The 20,849-nt window shown below is 39.3% G+C and overlaps 1 protein-coding gene across 1 annotated transcript in view; it reads left to right on the top strand.

Annotated features, from left to right (window-relative positions):
- Positions 1–20,849, top strand: part of HMCN1 (hemicentin 1) — a 202,018-nt gene that overhangs the window by 128,206 nt on the left and 52,963 nt on the right. The window contains exons 45-57 of the mRNA XM_074152276.1: positions 283–564; positions 1,858–2,025; positions 4,740–4,853; positions 8,439–8,525; positions 8,957–9,148; positions 9,900–10,073; positions 11,279–11,392; positions 12,828–12,973; positions 15,248–15,398; positions 16,139–16,342; positions 17,393–17,506; positions 18,459–18,646; positions 19,484–19,580. Coding sequence (XP_074008377.1) covers positions 283–564; positions 1,858–2,025; positions 4,740–4,853; positions 8,439–8,525; positions 8,957–9,148; positions 9,900–10,073; positions 11,279–11,392; positions 12,828–12,973; positions 15,248–15,398; positions 16,139–16,342; positions 17,393–17,506; positions 18,459–18,646; positions 19,484–19,580 — 2,031 coding nt within the window. The remainder of the gene's footprint in view (positions 1–282; positions 565–1,857; positions 2,026–4,739; positions 4,854–8,438; positions 8,526–8,956; positions 9,149–9,899; positions 10,074–11,278; positions 11,393–12,827; positions 12,974–15,247; positions 15,399–16,138; positions 16,343–17,392; positions 17,507–18,458; positions 18,647–19,483; positions 19,581–20,849) is intronic.

Genomic DNA, 20,849 nt, shown 5'->3' with positions numbered 1-20,849 from the left:
TGTGTTTGCATTTTAAAAATTGCCTGTAAGGTACTCTTTAAAAAACATTTTTACTTTTGGGTGTGGGGAGGGGAAGTTATTTGTCTTTTCTCAACCCTGTGGAAAATGCTATGGATCACTCAGAGTGCATCTGACTGATTTGCCAGCAGTAACCCACAATCGCTGCTCTTTATGAAAAAGTTGATCTGGCAGACTTGGTTGTTGCTCTGTTCAGAACTAAGTGAAGGTCCTGAAATGTAGCTTCCAGTTGACTTCTAAACTGTGTTTCATTTTCCCTCATAGTTCGACCAGTGATATTAAACGGTGGTAGCCACCCATCAGAAGTTGTCGTCACCCAAGGAAATGAAATTTCCTTGGAGTGCAAGGTACAGGGCATTCCAGAACCAGCAATAACGTGGATGAAGGATGGCCGTCTGCTGGTCAGTGGAGGGGACATAGCGATACTTCACGATGGTCACTTTCTTCAACTGAAAAATGCCCAGGTGTCAGACACTGGCCGCTATGTCTGTGTTGCTGCCAATGTGGCAGGGCTGTCTGACAGGAAATATGATTTAAATGTTCACGGTGAGTATGTGAAAAATAGGGCAGGCATAACAGAAACAAATTAGGCCTTTAAGTTCAACAAAGGATACCCGAGAAATAGTTGGGTGGCTAAATGCGCCGTGTGTGTCTATTGCAGGCTTTACATGTGGTGCAGTTTCAGTTGCAGATCAGTGATGGAGTTTCAATTGCATTGTTACAAAAATCCAAATCCAGTTTTATAACTTTAAAGTTTTACCTCTGTCCCTGTTAATATCAATGCACCCCCAGTTGCTCCGTCTCCCAAGAGGCAAAAACCAAGATACGGTGTAATTTTATACAATATTGGGGTGGGTGTCACGGTGGGAAATATTCTATGGTGAGAGATAGAAATCAAGGTTTAACCAAGAACACCATGCTAGAGGCCACTACCGGAGGACAGTTACCTGAGGATAGCCAGTATCTCAAGTGACTAATTATCAGGTTCCCTCATTTTGCACAGTCAGAAGAATTTAAAGATGGTACCTCCAACTATAATTAATCTCTGTAATTTGACTTGATGGAATTGTTTGGGACATCACGTTATCTTATAGCCACTGTAATTCTTTTACATACGATTTTTTACGCTTCATTGAACACTGAACATTCATGTTTTACTGTGAAAGTAAACACAGGAATTCTCATTATTGAAAATGAGAGGCCTAAATTATTTATTAGTTCTCTTTATGTATTTTTTTAATTTGGAATGCTTGCTGTACCATATTATCAAACTTCTGGGTAGTAAAAAGAAACTTTAAACCTCCTCAGCCTACTCAAAGTGCTGGAGGGTTTTGGTCAGTTCTTGACCCCAGGCTTTATGTTCTAAAATATGAACTGTAGAAGTGCAGAACTGCTTCCAAAGTGGAAATATTCTTACTCCTAGCAAAGAAAAGCTAAAAATAAATTTGTGTTAGTTATTTTAATAGGGGGTTGTTCTTTCCATTAGAAAAAACAGGTAATTCTGTCAGTGTTAGAATTTTCCCTAGTGTTTCATTAGATACTGGAAATTATAATTAGCGTAGCATGGACAGAACTACTATAAACTGTTGTTTACTAGGGATCTTAAGCTGTAAAAGAAAGGTAATAGAACTGATAGAATTTAATTTTAATATTTCCATGCCGTTACACAGTAAGAAAATGTCATTAATATATAGTATTAAATGTCTCAATTTTGTAGCTCTTCACTTGCCGAGTTTATCTTAGCTTCAGTGAATTATTATTTGGATGACAGAATATTTTGAGAGCAAAATGAATTTTTATTTGTTCTGAAGTATGCCTTTTCTTTACTCTTTTCTGTAGTTCCCCCAAGCATTGCTGGTTACCTACAGATGCCTGAAAACATCAGCATTGTGGAGAAGAATCCCGTATCTCTGGTTTGTGAAGCTTCAGGAATTCCCTTACCATCAATAACATGGCTCAAGAATGGATGGCCTGTCACTTTGAACAACTCAATGCGAATCCTCTCAGGTGAAAAAGCTGTCGGGTGTTTATTTTTTTTGAAAAAAAAAAAGAAAAAAAAAAAGAAGGGGGTGAAGGGCCCTCTGCGTCTATAGTGCAGGTATTTCACATGAAAGAAGATTTAGTTTAATAATCTGTAAAGACAAGGAAAGAAGAGAAACTTACTCGATGCCAAGCTTTTCAGTAAATGGGGTCAGATTGGCTGGAGAACCTGGTAAATAGCTAATGTAAACTTTTAAAATTGCTACGAAACTTTATATATATGGGCCAAACCCGTGGTAACTATTTGGTCTGTGACATGGGATAAGCCATAATTCTGGCTGTTAGTGTTTGTTTGTCCAGTGCTTATTTTCAGAAATACGTCAGATGGTAGGTGGCATTGTCAGTGCCATCCTGTATACTGCAATAGCTTTCTCATTCGATTAGTTTTCTCTGCTGCTTCCTCTTCACAGTTATTTTACCCTTTAAAGGTAAAAAAATCTTTGAGAGAATGAATACATACGGCAGTAAACAAAACATGTCATTTCTGCGAGTCTGTATGTAAAAAGAAAGGGAAACCTGTTCATGAGTTTCAGGAGTTAATGCATGTAAATACTTCCTGGCCTTGGAGCTAACTGAATCTCATCTTCGGAATACCATAGGGGAGTGACTTGACTGGCAGCTGCAGTGACATTAAACTTTTGTGTTTAGAATAGAAAATTGAGTTAGCAGCCCTTGAGATTACAGAGGGAAAATGTGTACCAATCAGGTAATACGTTTTGCGTCAATTTCACGTGTCTGGGGACTAGCTGCGTGGAGCGCAGAGAAGTAATTAAGTATCTGGTTATGACTGAGATGTATAGACAACAACTGAGATGTTTCTTTGCTCTTGGGTTTATGACTCACAGCTAGAAATCCCATGAAAATAAGTTTTGATGAAGCTTCTAATACTTTGACATAGCCACCATGCAAAGCCAAGCAATCCTACAGCATGGATACAGGAAAACTATCAGACAGGTAAAGGAACTGGAAGGTGTTTAGAAGCTCAGCTAAGACTGGATTTGAAGCTGGAATTTTTCAGGATTTCTTTCATCAGTGTAGCTTTTACCATTCTAGGTAGTCCTGTCTTCTGCTTCCCCGTTTTTACATATGGCACATGGAAAAAGGAGTGGGTGTCTGATTATTATCTGGTATAAATGTGACTATCCGAGTTGGTATGCATTGCTCTCTGTGCAACGTTGCCATCAACAAAAATAATTTCTTCTGGGCTTGATTGTTTCTGTGCAGTCTGTTGATTTCTACACCCACACTAATATCACCACCTGGATTGCAGGGTCAGGAAGGGTGAGAGACAAAAAGATGTTTATTGTCTTTGAATGTTAGCTGCAGTGGGAGTAGGGAAACAGGCCAGAATTCAGTGCTTTGTTTTCCAGCAAACTTTGTGCTTTTGTGCAGTTTTTCAGAAAACTACACGTTGTGGTAGTGAACTGTAACCAACATGGCATTCGGAATTTTATTTGTGCTTGTACAGCTGTAAAAAACAAAAACCACCACCACCACTAAATTCCCGCTCCCTCCCCGCCTCGACTAATGTAAGAGGTAAAAGGCTTTGCCAAAGCAAGATTTTTGGTTCTGTTGATTGAAAACATACGTGGCATTGCAGATAATTTAAAAGTGTGGACACGCTACTGGCAATTTTGAATCTGTTAATTCAGATACAATGCTGATGTTTCCTTTTGATGATGCTTCCTACATATCCCTTAGAAAAAAAGAGGAAAAAATGCCACTATACCACCTCTGCTTTCCTTGCAGACCATGCACTAAGCTGCATACTAGTTTTAAGCTTTTCTTAAGCTTTAGCTAAATGTAGAAAATGATATCCTGCCTCAGCAGTAGAGCCCCGGGTGTGCTGTGGTATGTGATACCTGAGAAAGTTATGGTCTCCGGCAGGCAGATTTTGGTGTCATTTTGCTTCTTATATGGCTTTGTTCAGGGTGTGGATGGGCAAAGGGATCAGGGTGGCATGAGGCTGCAAGAACTGAGCCTTCCTCAGTCTCACAGCACTCCCTCCAGCACGTAGGATTCCTTGGGCAGAGGCACATCCATTAACCAGGTCAGCAGTTTCTTCCGTCAAAGCACATGACCAGGAACATAAGTTTCTGAGACATATCCCAATAATGAGAATGTGGATGTCACAGGGTCATGCTGATCAGTGAGTTATGTCTGCACTGTACCCCTGTGTGTTGTTTGAGTGACCTGTGTGGAGCAGGTTTGATTTTTCTCTGCACAAACTCCAGAACTGTGTCTCGAAGTTTTCAGTAATTGTTCCCTTTGGTCTCTGACTTCCTCCAGAAATTCTCAGAAAATGTCTGGATGCCTCAAATTTCACTTAAATGTAATTTCTGGAGAAAAAAAAAAAGTAGATGTGTCAGGGTAGTTTGGAAGTTACTGACTAGAAAGAATACTATGATCAATGTTAAGCACAGACCTAAAAGCAGTGAGGAGCTGAGGGCCTGAGCAGACATACAGAAACGATGGGAGTAGGAGTAAGATCAGTCACTTTCTCTTACTGTTTGTTCAACAAAACAAGGCACGTTAAAAAAAGTAGACCACATTAAAAAAATTTACAGCTGTAAATTTAACCAAAACATACAAAAAAATTTAAGAGTTAGCACAGACAATTTGGGTGTGTATTGGTTGGAGCAGGACTTTAATGATTGTATGTTTTTTGGGTTCCTCCTCAGGGGGCAGAACGCTCCGCTTGACACACACGAGTGTAGCAGATGAAGGTCAGTACACTTGCGTAGTGACCAATGCTGCAGGAGAAGCGAGGAAGGATTTCGACCTTTCCATATTAGGTAAGTATGTGATAATTTTTGTTACAGCAGAAGAAGATAAGGAGGTCTACTGTACACTTTGCTGGTATTTTAAAAATTATTCTGCCAAAACATATATCCTTGGCAAAAAAAAAAGAAAAGTGCATTTGATAACATGGTCAGAAAATCGGATTTTAAAGAGAAGTTACTTCTACATGTGAATTTGCTGTTTGTTTAGTTTTTAAAATTAAGATTCTTCAGGCATAATTTGGAGTAACTGGCAGCTACTTCTGTTTTGTGGTTTATTTGTTTCTTTTCTGAAAAGGAATGATGTCAATGTAACTGGCTCCAGTTGCGTTGTTATTTCAGTCTGATCGAAGTCGGGGGATGCTGACAGCCAGCCTTCCGTTCTCTCTTCTTTTCTTGTTGCTCGTAGCTTCACTCTCCCCTGGGCATGGTGAACAAGGTGAATCAGTCTATAGGTGGTCTGAAAAGGTGGGGGTTTGCTTTTTCCTGGTCAGTTTAGTTTTCTGCCAGATGAGTTCTCTGCTGGTTTGGAGAGGCTCTGCACAGCCTATAAATGCCAGTATTGCTGAAAGGAATATGACAAGAGCAAGTGGTCAGGGGAATAGTCCTATTTCTCTTGGCACCAGCCTGAATTTAAGTAAAAAGAAAACTACAGCCCTGGGCAACCATATGAAATTTATGTGAATCTGTTGCATCTAATGCAGAAAGGTGCAGCCCTATACGATAATACTTATAATTAAAACCAGCATCATTGTGCATCACTGGGTATAATATGCATAGCTGAGTGGCATGATGGTAATAATCTGTTGCAACAAAGGTGTGAAAGCAAAGCCAAGACCAACAGGGAAATTAAACACTGGACCTGGAATTTGGTTTTGCAAAATAGAGATCTCTGATCCAGTGGAAGCCTTCAGTCAGTAGAGCCTTTGGTATTGTAAAGGGTATAAATGAAGTGTGATAGTGGGTGATCCTACAAACATATTTAGACAGGGACTGGTAGAGCAGGCTCTTCAGATGGTTATTTGGAACCATTAATGTGTAATTTAGTCACATTACTTAATTTTTAAACGTGGTATTTTTCCCAGAAAATACTGGGTTTTGGTTTAGTAACTATTTGTTGTTTTTATCAGTAATTACCAGGCCTGATGCAAACCTGCGTTACTGTATACAATTTTCCTGAAAGTTTCTTTTCTCTAAGGTGCTGAGCACTATCATCTTCCCTTGCCTTCAGCTGACTTAGGCATATTCAGCCTGAAAATGATAACTCGCATTCATGTCAGTTCATGTTTATTTGATGAGCTCATGGAAGTGTAAGTCTGGTAGAATGGAAAAGATGGATAAACACTGAAAAGCATTCATTGTTTTACTGTTTTCTTTGGAGGGTTTTAGTAGCAGGGTGTTTTTGAGGGTTCTGGGAATCTCTGTTGCATAGGCTTTGTTTGCCTTGAACAAAAATGCTCAGTGAAGCTGATTTCAAGTGGGCTAAGTGGAAAATTCCATTGTTCAGTCTTCTCTTCCCTCCCGCTAGTAATTTCTTTGTCTTTCTAGAGGAAAGTTACTGGAATGTGGCCTGACAGCGACACAGAATATTCACCAGGTTGCTGTAAATAGGAACTGTAGAGAGACATCCCAGTTTTTCTCTAAATTGGTGTAGGAGTTGCAACAGGCGAGCCAGTTTGCATGGAGAGCTTGGTGTAATAAGCATAATATTTATATATTTGCAAAATGTTTTGTGTGGCTTTGTCATATTTCTGAAATTAATATGTGTTGACGTCTTACTGTATTTTGGGGCCAAGGCAATGAATTGCTGTGCTTGTTCGTGAATAGTAACTTTTGGCCCAACTTAAAAGTTTATGATTTTAGGTTATATTTTCCCCCCATCTAATTCCTTTGCTAGTTGATGCATCTTTGTCTCATCGCGTTTAGACACTAGAACCCATACAAAAGTCTATTTTGGATTGCTTGTACAGTCATAGCAGGAAATTTGATCATAACTGCATCACAAGTTGATGAGAGTGCCAGTACTGGCCACATCTTCCTGCATGTTAAATTCTACTAACCCACATCTCACCATGTGTCCTCATCAGAGGCCAACTTTCAGCCATGCTGAAGTCAAGTGAGCTGCAAGCCTCTTTCAACTTTTTTTCCTTCTTCACTCTAGTTTGTACCCTTCATAAGTATAAAACATTTGGTGTATTCTGCATATTATCATGATTCTTATTTTTATAAAACTTTTGCTTCCAACTTAGTGGTAGATCACAAATAAGCTGCTGAATGTATTTTGCCTCTTCTCTCTTTAGGCCTTCTATATAGGCTGAAAGTTTGAATTTTGTAGGATTATTAAAGCATGGGATCTGGCTCGCTACTCCAACATCTTTGTTACAAAAATTCCCAAAATCTCTAGATTGGGCTTTCCGTCTTATAACTATAGGCCTCCTTTTCAACCTGTTATACTCCATGCCGACTTTGATTTGTAGTGCCATTTTCTTTTGGCCTGAATCTAAAAATGCCTATACTTTGGGAGAAATAGTTGATCAGAGCTCTTCACCACTACAGCTACTCACCAACACATTCATAGTCTGGCCTCCCTCATCCAGGAGCACATGAGTCTGTGTAGTCCTGTTGACCAAGATTATTTGGAAACATCATTGAGCGGTCAGCCATACAGTAAGAGTTTCCTTGCATTGAGTTAGCTGTTTGGGGTGTAGGAAGGTGTTTTAAGGGTAAGGTTTTGTCTTCTGTTTCCCTACAGAAACATAGTTTATACCACAGCAAGATGCCTTTAGACCTATATGGTTTGTTCATCTGCCTATATGGAATTAGCTGTGTTTGCATAAAACACATGTATACCTTTACACAGAATCCACTTGTTAGTAGTCTGTTGTATTGCTTTGAGCATGCTGGTAAGGGAAAAAAGACCCTATGGTATATGAATAGACAAGATGACTTTTTTTTTTTAATAGATCAGTTGTTGTTGGTTTTTGTTTGTTTGTTTGGTTGGTTGGACTAGATGATCTTAAAAGGTCCCTTCCAACCTAGGTGATTCTGTGATTCTTTTCCTAGAGTTCTAGATAGATGCTTTCAATAACTGTTGGAAAACAAACAACTCTTAAACTTAAGAACATGATTTTGAACAAGTAAATGACTTTCTGCTTAATATGCATGATAGAACTTGTTTAAAAATGTATAAAACCTGCTGGTGCATAAAATCAAACCTAGGCCCACTGACGAATGGTCATCACCATTGCCTTCCTAACCATACTCAGAAATATTGCCCTACAGACCATACTCCTCAGCACCCTGAGTGTCTCTCTAGCTCTGAAGACGAAGTGAGGTGAGTACTTTATGGGTCTGAGGTCCTCTTTTGCCTTTTGTGTGGGCTTGTATGATGAAGGGGCGCAGAACAGTGCATATCTGTTGTCCAGGTAGGATAGCTCTGCAGTGTCTCACATCTGGACCCGTTTCTGGTAGATCTGAGCCATTCATAGATTGATGTGATTAAGGGAAGCATGGGCTGAGATACAGCCTGAGTGTGTCTTTGTTCTATTAAAATTGGTTGCAAGTAATACTTCCTGATGTTGTCTTCTTGTTTATTTGCAGTGCCTCCAAGGATTGTGGGTGAAAATAAATTGGAAGATGTAAAAGTGAAAGAGAAGCACAGAGTTACCCTAACATGTGAAGTGATAGGTAAAAGTATACAATATTTCTTATCTTTGCTGATCAGACCCATAGTGTCGATCATCATTGGTTCTGAGTAGCGTGTTTTTAATGGAATTTTAAGTGCAGTGGAATTTTTTAATTTAGAATTAGCTTAGAATTAACCTAGAATTAGTGCTTATAGCAGGACTAAGCACTCCTTTGTATAAAGGTTGTATAAAATGTAACCAAGAGGATAGTTGCTGTGATAATTCTTCTCTAAAGGCCTGTGGAATTTAAGAGGAGGTGTATATTACTTCAGGAGATTCAAATACCTTAGAATACGTATTCCAAAACATCTCCCTAAAGGATGTATTTTTAAAAGGGCATCTGAAACTGTATTTTTGTGTTTTTCAGATATCTTGGCATATCCTAGAGACTGTGCAACAACTAATATTTGCAATTTTATTTACTCCATTAAGGAAACCCTGTACCACAGATCACCTGGTTAAAGAATGGGCAATCTCTAACTGAGGATGAAGATCACAAGTTTCTGTCCAGTGGGCGTTTCCTGCAAATCGAGAATGCTCAAGTCACAGACACAGGGAGATACACATGTATTGCATCCAATACAGCTGGAGATAAGAGCAAAAGTTACAGTCTTAATGTACTTGGTAAGACAGCTGGGCTGGCTCTTGCAGAGAAAATATTCATCTCAGGAAAAAACAGATAATCACATTGGAATTTTATAGTACTTTAACTGCAGCAATGCAGAAGTTGCCTGTCTACAATTAAAATCTTGTAGCTTAGTAATTGGTAAATAATAGTAGTTCAATAGAAACAGCAGTTCTCTGCTTTAGACAATATAGAGCTAGAAAATGCGGAACTATAACAGGACGTTGTCTGTAGGGAATGAGCAGGACAGTGCATTGGCTTATTGTAATTCAGGGAAGGAGTGTCTGCAGAGCACTTCAGATTGTGATCTCTTCATAAAAGCTGAAACCATCTGCAGTTCTTTTTATTTTTTTTTTCCATGACGGTAATTGCATAACCAAATGCAAACAATGGCAAGTTTGTTTTCTACATCCTCATTTCCTAGGCTCATGCCTCCTACCAATCTGCTGCTCACAGGATCATCAAGCAGTGGGTCTGCCAGCAGCTACGCAAGAAGTGGTGGCTGGCTTCCTGCTGACCTGTGTTTGACAAAGGGTAAGGGTGGATGGATTCCACTGACATGGGCTGACTGTTGAGCTAAGGACAAAACATAAACCCGTGAATGTTGGCCTGGTGCTGGGTTTCCATCCTCCTTGTAGGAATGCCTCCCAGCTATTTAAGGCTGCAACCAGTTTCCTAGACTGAACAGGGAACAGAAAATTGGCTTCTCATAGAAGTCCTTCCTCTGGTTAATGATTTTGTTGTTTCTAGTGTCTCCAACCATTGTGGGTGCAGACAGCCATGGAAATGCAGAAGATGTCACTGTTATCCTCAACAGCCCAACATCGCTGGTTTGTGAGGCTTATTCCTATCCTCCAGCTACAATCACCTGGCTGAAAGATGGTAATCCTTTAGAATCAAACAGAAATATCCGCATTTTGCCAGGTAAATTTTTGTCGTTATTGAGAAATAACACTTCATTCTTTCATTTTTTAGTTTCCTGTTATAGATTTTTTTGAAAACTCAAAGGATATTTTTCTATTAAGTGCTACATTTGTACTTTTGCAGCACTTCCCATTCCAATATTTTTGAAGTGCTTCACAACTAACTGATTATATACTTGTATTTTATTTGTATTCAGGTATTTATCCTTTTTTTCTGTAAAGCTAAATGATGGCAAACAAGTTAATTGGAGTTAATAATGAGTATAAATAAGTTGAAATCAAGTGTGGAAATTAGATGGAGAGAGAGATAAACAACATCCGTGAAAAAAAGGAGGTGGAACATTTTTCTTGGTCATTAGAAACTTGCCATTTTTAATTTGTGGAGTAACTCTTACCTAGCACATCTATGGTGGTGGGAAACAGGAACAAGCTTCACTGGTGACGCTGAAGTAATGTAGATGAACAAGTACTTTGGCATTGTTGACTGCAAGTGTTCAGAGGCAGAATGAGTCGCTATTGATAGTGAGGAACTGAATTACTACATAGGGGGACAACTTCTAGAGATGCAGTCTGAGAAGAGCTGAAGCCAAATTAAATAGTGACTCATCTCTGAGAATGCAGACAGGATAAATAAACAGGATACTATGGGATGGAAACAGGTGGATGTCAAAGTTGTAGAGGCCACCTGAAGTCTTAAATCCTATTGATCCATTCATGTTTACACTTCTCGCATTGTGGCTGTTGCTTCTGTCCGTTCTCCAGAGGGAGTGAAGGACCTCTTTCATATGAAGTACCGCACTGGAACAGAAAGGCAGTTCAGAAACTCACATCCACCCACGTGTGTCGAATAGACTCTTTTTGCTTAGCCTTACCACTTATGCCTCCTTTCCCTTGGTCTGTGGCTGAAGTGCAGAACCATAAATAATGTTTTCCTATCTAAATATCTTCAAGAAGTTTCTTGTACAGAACTACGTTAACAAATTTTTTGAGAATCTGTAGGCAACAGGAGTTGTGATCTAAAGCACTCCTGCAAATTATGCACTCATTTATTACACAGAATACATGGCGGTAAGCAATCGGTTTTTCATGCTCATCTAAGGCCACAGTTTGGACCAAAGTGTTGAAAATATGCTGCAGAAACTATTTAAATAATTGGGAAGCAAGAGTATAGTGTCAATGCTATTAAAGAATGATGTCTTTTGGCAGGTGGTCGAACCCTGCAGATTCTAAATGCACAGGAGGACAACGCTGGAAGATATACCTGTATAGCCACAAATGAGGCTGGAGAAACTTTGAAACACTATGAAATGAAAGTCTACAGTACGGAAATACTTCCACGTTTTTAAAATTATTTTTTGTGTCTGTGTTGTTCCATTTTTTCCCCCTTTGCAGTGTTACCTATGCTGGTGAATACAAGAATTTCTGTTAGTAGCTTTATTTAACAAACATCTGCATTAGCTCATGACATTGCTTGAAGAGAGACACTAGAAAAGTTTGCTGTTGCATCCTGTACAAATGCTGCTGTTGGGCTAAAATTCTGTACCACCCAGGGGAAGACATTTAAGAAATACTGAACTCCAGTTTCTTCCACAATGCTTAGTTGGTAATGATTTTCGAATCAGACGAGTGCAGCGCAATGGGAGATGTGAGCAGAGAATCTCGTGAGCAAAGAAACTATTTTAGAAGAAAAGGAGGGGTGGGGACCTGTAACATCTAATAAGAAACTTTCTTGAGTAAGGTAAAACAGGAGGATACTGTTTTTATATCCTTCCATAAAATATCATATGCACAAAAGCTTTGCCATTGAAGGCTTCCTGTCAGCACATTGTCCTTTGAATATCTGTGCTTTAATGCTCAACTAAATTAAAATGCTATTTAATGCTCAAACTCTTCATTATAGGCTCAGTCAAGCATAGTTTTTCATCGTTGTTTTTTTTTATTTCCTAGTCTGAATTGAAGTTTGATTTGCTCCCTCACAGTACCCGTACTGTTATTTTAATTACACTAAGTCCCTAATAAGGCCCCATTGGATTTGGAATAATGAGAACGTGACAAAAGAGTTCGTTATTGAAGTATGGCTATGTAGCAACATAAAGCCCCCCCCACCCTAAATACCATTGCAGCTGTCAGTTATTATGGTACTGTAAACATTAAGGAGAATTTAAAATTTCCCTTTGAAAAAAGAATGGAAAATGCTTTGAAAGCATTTAAAATAATTAAAAGAGATTATGAGACCAGGGTGGGAGGTAGTTTAAGAATTTTGAAATGTTCTAGTTTTATTCTGATTCAGAAGGAAGTGAGATTTTGCAACACTGCGATTTCAGTGGAATGGAAATGTTGAGTCTTGACCAGCTACTCTGAGTGTGGACTTCAGTTCAAACATGTGTTTCCAAGCATATTAGTTTCCATTAAAATGCTTTTTAATGACTGCAGTACACTGAATGTTATAGAATTCAAACCAAACACATAATAAAGTACTATAGCCAGGTAAGGCTACAGTCAAGTTTGCATGTCTAAAACTGTTAAACACAGTTTTATGTATTTTTATCTATAATAAATATAGTAAAAATAGTTTAAAATACATATATATATATAAAGACAAATTCAGCCGTGGGGAAGAGGAAGATTATAGGGGGAATGCACTTGCTTTCTCTGAGGTTATCATGCAGGCTTTCTCTTTGTCCTGTTAATTTTGAAATGCTGGATAAGGCAGTAGGTCATGAAAGTCCCTCTTGCTCCCTTTGTTTTTGTGCAGTTCCACCCACCATTAACAAAGGGGATATCTCAGGGATGGGTCTCTCCCCGAAAGAAGCGAAGATCAAAGTAAACCACAGCCTTACCCTTGAGTGTGAAGCTCACGCCATTCCTGCTGCTGCCATCAGCTGGTACAAGGATGGACAGGCCAGTCACAAATTTAATTCCTTCTAATGGGTGGATTTCATGCAGAAACAACTGCATATTCAGTATCACTATTAATGAACATTCACACAGTGTAACAGGCTCATTTGCACTGCTGAAGTCAGTGGGAAGTCATCTTCCCGCCATCCTACTGGCGGGATGACCCGTTATGCATCTTAAGATGTTCGCTGTTGGCCAGACCTCCACAAATTGGCACCCTTGCTTTTTTGTGGGTGCTTGGCAGTGCCACTGAGGAGACATCAGTTTCCAGGGGCTACCACTGGCCTGTGCTTTAAGGGTGGAGGGCCCTGCCTAGGAGTAGCATCCCATGGTATGACCACATGTCCTTCGGCTGTTGCGTAAAGTCCCTAAAGGCCCTGTTATAGAACGGCCCCATGCTTGGTTCCTCTAAGTGCTGAGAGAGCCTCCAACATAGTTCTGGCAGAGCTCACAAAGCCACAAAAGCATCTAGATCCTCTGCGAGGGGGAGCGAGGCGTGGTTCCTGCCACACGCAGGCTTCACAACAACATCTGTCTGGAGGAGAAGCAGTTTTGAAGGGCAACGCCACAGGACTGTACTGATGTGCAGTCTGCTGGGGGCTGTCTATAAATGTCTAAAAAAGAAACAGTGCAGCTCTTCTTAAGAAAATAGAATATAATCTCTTGCTTTAGCTGTTCTTGGTAGGGCACTTACCATGTGGTAGACTGATGCACCCCTCAGCTGGACCAGCTCTTCCTGGATTTACTGAGCATGCAGAAACAGCCTGGAGTCACAGGACAGCCTATTACACGTCCTCTGATTCAAGCATATGCTGTAATTCTAGGATCTCCTGGGCGTACTGATCGTATGGCCAATGAAAAATTAATGTTGGGGGCAGTTGAGAGGTCCCCAAAGAAAGACGGTGGCTGTAAGCAGCTTGCTGCCGCTGTCAGAGCAGCAGATCTTTCTTAGGTTGGTCCTGAGTAAATGGCTTTCACTCACATCCATGGACTAAATTAATTGTCCCCTGCAGGCCAGGAGTTCAGTGCTGACTCCCTAATGTGTTCCATTTTCATTATTGAGAGATACAGGTTGCATTAGGGTAGTCTCTACTGTCACATGTGATGTAAATTCTAGGGACAGTAATATCTAATCCTGTGTATCTCTGTGTTGCTGCTGCATCCGTGTTATGTTCACAGAATCATATGGGGTTGGAAGGGACCTCTGGAGATCATCTAGTCCAATGCCCCCTGCCAAAGCAGGTCCACCCAGAGCAGGTTGCACAGGAACGTGTCCAGGCGGGTTTGGAATGTCTCCAGAGAAGGAGACTCCACCACCTTCCTGGGTAGCCTGTTTCAATGCTCTGCCACCCTCAAAGTAAAGAAGTTCCTCCTCCTGTTTAGGTGGAACTTCTTGTATTCAAGTTTGTGCCCATTTCCTCTTGTCCTATCCCTGGGCACCACTGAAAAAAGACCAGCCCCATCCTCTTGACACCTTCCCTTCACACTGTCTCCTTGTTGAGCAGCAGGTCCTAGTGGTTTTGTGGCTGTAGGGTGAGTTAGATCAAGTTGTTCACCTCATAGAAGAAAACTGTTAGTTTTACAAGTGTAGGTTTTCCATCGGCTCATTGACTTGGCCAGTGAGTTCAGGGCTTGCATCGGCCTGATTTAATCAGATGTCATGAGAGCCCTTGCCTCATGGGGATGGCATTGCTCCTTTCAGCAGCAACTTGCAGCTGAGGTTAGGAGTGATGTAAAACCACATCCTCTGAGGAGACCAGCTACTAAGATCAGAAAGGTGAAGATGCAGAGTTTCTGACTACTGTGAAAAGAAAACTGTCTCCAGGATCTTGAAGCTTGATCAAGTTTACTCAGTGAGGAAAAGCTTTTGATCTGAGGGAAAGGAGGAGCAGATGAGAGAAGAGCTGAGCTGCAGCAGCACCTGTGGCCACCTGTGGGCCAAGGCTGCCATCCCAGGAGCATCTACCTTATGACTGTGTCCTAAGTGGTGACCCTCAGTAATTTAGCGTCCTAAACAACTGCTTTCTTTGTGTAGATTGAAAGCAGGCCTTGCTGGACGCATTAACAAAAATTGAAGGGTGTTCTGTTGGCAGTGGTATCAATGCAGAGGAAATGCCAAAACCAAAATATTCTCTTCCAGCATATTGCCTTAGGAAGGATTTTGAAACAACCTGAATTTGACCAGAAGAGAGATGACTTCATATTACTTCCACAAATATGGCTATTTCTAGGGTATGTTTTGCCAAATATTAATTTCCGTATAATATTGTTTTACAGCCACTTAAACCAGATGACCATGTCGTTGTCCAAGCTAGTGGCCGTACTCTGCAGATTAAGGAAGCTCAAATATCAGACACCGGTCGTTATACTTGTCTGGCATCCAACATTGCTGGAGAGGATGAGCTGGAATTTGATGTAAATATACAAGGTAAACAGAGTTCAGATAATAAAATTCTTCTGTTAGCCTCCTTTTCTAATGCTCTGGGATGTTGGAATTCTGTATAATTTTGCATCCTTTACACCTGCTTGGTGTAATCCAATGCTTTTCTGTTCTGTGTGATTTTTATTTCATATATATTTTCCTCATCTTTAAGAAATACAATATTTGATTATTATTTCTTTCATGTTTTGTGACATATGCAGTGTTTCTGAAGTCAGTGGAATGACATAGCAATGCTGATCTTCCTCTGATCTACGTCAATAAGTTTGAATTTAGCTTAAACTAAGATGTCACATTTATCTGCATTGAGTAGTACGTGGAGGCCCCAGACATAAGCATCCTGTTGGCCTACACACTGTGTGTAAATACAAGAAAACAATCATTAGTCATTTCTGAAAATTTAGACAAAATTAGAACTTGAGTTAAACCAGATAGCTTACTATTTAAGTACTGTTGTTGATTAATACCCTCTGTGTTTTGTTGTCAGGTCTTCTTAAACTGTTATTTATTACTCTTCAGAAAATATTCAGTAGATTGCTCAATTGTTCATTCTGATGAAAAGAACTAGAATTTTCCTGGCTAATCTAAATTAGGGGGAGGCATTAATTTAATACCCCAAATTTTTTTGCTGCGATTTAACAACAATTACAGTATCTTCTGATTTCTTGACTTTAAAACTGACTATTTCTGATGTAAAACTCTAACATTTTCCCCCTCCTTGGTCGTAGTTCCTCCTAGTTTCCCAAAACCTTATAAGGAATGGGAAGCCGGTAACACGGTAGATACAGGAAGAGGTGGAGAAAGCAAAGATGTGATTGTCAACAATCCCCTTTCACTGTACTGTGAGACCAATGCTGTTCCTCCTCCTGTTCTTACGTGGTATAAAGATGGCTACCCTCTGAGCTCTAGTGATAAAGTACTAATATTACCAGGTGAGTATTAAGATGTCACTCTCTGACCTTAAGAAATGGTGTTAATGCTAGTATTTGTGTAGTAATAAACTTTTCCCCTTCAAAGCACTGCATTAAGTCTTTTCAGACTTTCTTGACTGGAAATGTTTTTTTTCCAGTCGTTGGACTTAAGCTGTTTCCTTCTTTCATTTAAAAGTAGTCCCTAAAATGGTGTGAATGTGACTATTTATCTTTCATATGGTGTGTTGTAAAATAAAACACAGTGATGCCTTCTCTCTGATGTGTTCCTGATTTATTTTCTTATTATTAAGTTTTGCTTAAGCAAAATCATAATTGGAGTAGAAAAACATCTTAACCAGGGAGTGAGGCATGGAAGTACTGTTTCTAGCAGAAAAATGGCCATGAGCTCTTACTTAATCTCACATGGGAAAGGGAGAGAGGTGGCCATAATGCTGAGAGTACAACAAGGGAGCCTTTCTGTACAGACGAAGAAGGTTTCAGAAGAAGGGCAGTGTTGGGGATAATGTCATTTTGTCTACCTATGGCTCATCTATTGGAAGACCAATGACAACCATTCCCAAAACGTATCCCTAATATGCCCTCTCTTTCTGAAGGTATTAATGTGGCTATGCCTTCAACGAGGCATAGAGTGAAAAGTAAAAATAGTACATACCTATAAGCTTCAGAAGCGACTCTTTTAAGTTTGCAACAGCTTTAAGAGAATATATGTGCTTTTATTTCCTTTTGCCTATTAGTTCTCTGTCACCTTGCTGAGAAATATTTCTGGTTTTGATTGAGGAATAATGTCTGGCTGCATATTGCTGAAGAATGTTATTCCCTTCTGTGGAATTAATTACTCTTTTCTAACATTTCAGTATGAACATTGCTGAATTCCAAGTATCTGCCAGTAGAAAAAGCAGCTAGGAAATAAAAGTCTTTAGTTAGTTATAATTCAGAACAAATGCTGACCATTCATAAGTTTGCTTGCTCAGGTCTCTAGTGAAATGTGGTGTGGGAATGATGGAAACTGCTTGATGCTGCATTTAAGTCTTGAATGGATTTTCTGTCCAGGAGGCCGAGTGTTGCAGATTCCACGGGCACAGCCTGAAGATGCTGGGAGATACATGTGTGTGGCAGTAAACGAAGCTGGGGAGGATTCCATTCATTACGATGTCCGCGTGCTCTGTGAGCTTTCCTGCTTTCCTTTTTCTTTTTAATGACAAAAAAAAAAAAAGAGTTCTGTGGAAACTAATGAACCGTTATAGTTCAGGTTTACTTAATGTTTTTAAAATTCATAAATTCTGCATGTTTGTAAACTATGAAATTAATGTGTTTATATAAGGCGCTAGAATTTTGTAGAAACATACAGAATTGCATGAAAATAGCATTAATGTTGTTAGTTCAGTATGTTTTTACATTATCGTTATAGGAACTCAATTGAGTTATCCCTTTCACACTTCGCCAGAAAGAAAATTATATGTAGAAATCCAGGTTTTATCTTAGTATCCCTTGTTCCTTATCCAGTTTCCAGTTAAAAATTCTTACCTACTGGACTTTTCTCTCGCCTTATTTCAGTTATCATTTTCTAAAGTACCAGCAAAACTCCCAAAGGTGTAAGGGAATTGATGATTTACATCAACTGCTGAATGCCTGCAGAGTCTGTTTTCTGTGATCTGTTTACAAACATTGCACAGAAATCTTTTGTGTGCTGCTTGCTTTGTCTGTTGATGTACTCAAGGCTTTTGCCTTGGGAAACATTTCTTTACCTGTATTTCTGTATCTTCCACAGAAAACACTGATTTATTTTTAGGAAGAGGGCCTGCTTTGGAAATCCTCTTTTGTTCTGGCAGCAAAGAACATGACGGACTAGCTGAAAAATGAGTTTTCACCTCCTCTTCTTTATGGCTGCTGTGAATAAGCGTATTTCTCCTGCAGTCTCTTGAGTTATACAGATTTGTTGCAGCTGAACTACTCTTGAGATTTTATTATCTTTCACTGTATTCACTGAAGATTTCACTACTTTCTTATAAAAACCCAATCTAAAAGATTGGTGGGCGGTCTTAAAAAAAAAAACCCAACAAAAACTACTGGGAGATACTAAGTCACAGTATTCTTGTCATGTTTTGCTCTTTTGTAGTACCACCATCCATCAGTGGAGCTGATGGTGATCTGCCTGAAGAAGTGACTGTGCTTGTGAACCAGGTTGCGGTGATGGACTGTGTTGCAAGTGGGAGCCCTTCTCCAAGTATTACCTGGCAAAAGGATGGCCACCTGCTAGCAGAAGATGACAAACACACGTTTTTGTCCAATGGGAGGAGGTTACAGGTATGTCTTAGTGAATAACAGATTTTTAGCACCGCAAACACAAGCTGCCCAGAAAGACAAAACCGTTTAGATTTGCCGAGTATGAGATTCTGAATTATTTTTTTTTCCTACAAGGTGCTGCAAACCTAAAGAGATTTTGTCCCTTTTCCCTGTCCCTCAGCTGCTTCTTCCCACTCGTGTGTAGTTGTGCTGACCCAACTGTTTGTGGGGTCGTGCTGTGAACTGCTTTGGTGAAATCACTTGGTTTAAAATATTGTTCCTTTTTGTGGAGAACAACTTCTTGTTGTCAGTTTTGTCCAAGTTTCCCTAACAGAATTTAATTATTGCAAAATGTACTTTTTTTTTTTTCATTTGAAGAAAATAGTGAATTCTGAAGAACAAGCCCCTGCCCCTCCCATCCTAATCAATGGATGACACCGGATGAAACTGTTAAAACAGAGCGCTGAACTTAATTCTCTCCATTTTCACAGCATGACCTAAGAATACAATAAAAACTACAGAACATATAGAACACTGATTTTTATTTAAAATATTTTCTGAATAGTTGTTTTGTTACTCAATTTGAATTAATTTCGTGTGAAAGATACTATGCTGACTTTCTGGAAGTTTGAGACACATGGATTTGCATAACAGATTCTGAAAGGAGTAGCATCAGTGGAAGTTTCTCAAACTGGCTTCTTCATAATACTGCAAAGGCAGTAGCAAAAAAACAAATCAAACCAAAAAAACCCTGCAGACTTGCAGGCCCTGAAGACCTTGGGTACACACCAAAACTTGATGCTTTAACAGTAAGTTGTCATCTATTAACTCAACAACAATCTTGTTTCTTTTTCTTAGATTTTGAATTCCCAAATAACAGATACTGGGAGGTACATTTGCATTGTGGAAAACATAGCTGGAAGTGCCAAAAAGTATTTTAACCTAAATGTTCATGGTAAGTACAATAATGCATGATTTTCTGGTTGTCTTCTCTCAAATCTTAGATTAACCTGAATTTGTTAATTTTAGCAGTGTTCTTAGACACATACTTATCTTTATGCATGTAGGTTGTCTTATTGGTTGTAAAGGGGATTCTGACGTACTAGAAATCAAATATAAGTTTAAAGTACTTTGGCAAAACATGGCTTGTGACACCCTGTGTCTTCAGCTCTTTATATGTATTCCATGTAAGTGGAAAATATTATTGAGGGAGCCTTGTGTCGTCACTATGTGTGTATACTGTATGGGTGTTGCTAAGCCCTGAGATAAGGAGTTACAAACTGATATCAAGGAGATATGGCATTGTAAAGGCTTAGGTGGTTTTTTTTTTAATTTCTCCTTTGAGATTACTTTCCATTCTTTGTTGTTGTTGTTGTTGTTGTTGTTGTTGTTGAGGTAGAGTAGGATTAAAAAAAAAATTGGGCCTTTGGCATCACAAGTTTAAAACAAATACAATCAGGAAATTAATACATTTTCCATTATTTAGGAAACAGTCTGTCCATCACCTTCCCATACCTCTCCTGATAGCTTCAGAAAATCAGGATATCTCTAATCAACATTTCAGAGTTAACGTTAACTTCTCCTTTTATTTCTGCCCACTCTTCCTCCTACCACTTTCAGCTTTCCATTCTGACTGAAAGATCAAATAAGCATCAGTCCCACAAAATCATCTGCACACGTACATGTTAAAACCTACCAAGGAATACTGGCAGCTACATCTTTATCTACTTGCACAGTATGATTTAGAGACTTATATGACAGTCTTCTACATATGATCAGTATACTTTTTCATATCCTTGCTAGCTAGCTAATCTTCTGTATTACATACAAGAAAGAAGTCAGTATCTTCTCTCTCTCGCTTAAATACAGTACCAGCATCCAAAGAATTTGTTGACTCAGGTTATTGCATACAGAGGAAATAAATATTTCTCTCATTCACACATGCTGCTAATTTACCTACTAAATGAAAGAAATTTATAGTGCCTTTTTCTACTCAGTAATACAATTAGCCAAAACCAGTGTTGTCATGGGAAGAATTTGAGCATCTCTTTGAGCAACCTGCTCTAGTGAGAGGTGTCCCTACCCATGGCAGGGAGGTTGGAACTAGATGATCTTTAAGGTCCTTTCCAACTCTAGCCATTCTATGATTCTATGATTCTATGAATTTGCCCTGGAGTAATTCTCGGAGAAGTTATTTTCCTTCAGTGGAGTCTATCCAGATTTC

This window comes from Numenius arquata, chromosome 8 (genome assembly GCF_964106895.1).
Source record: "Numenius arquata chromosome 8, bNumArq3.hap1.1, whole genome shotgun sequence".
Taxonomy (NCBI): Eukaryota; Metazoa; Chordata; class Aves; order Charadriiformes; family Scolopacidae; genus Numenius; species Numenius arquata.
This window is presented reverse-complemented; position numbering and strand designations above follow the sequence as displayed.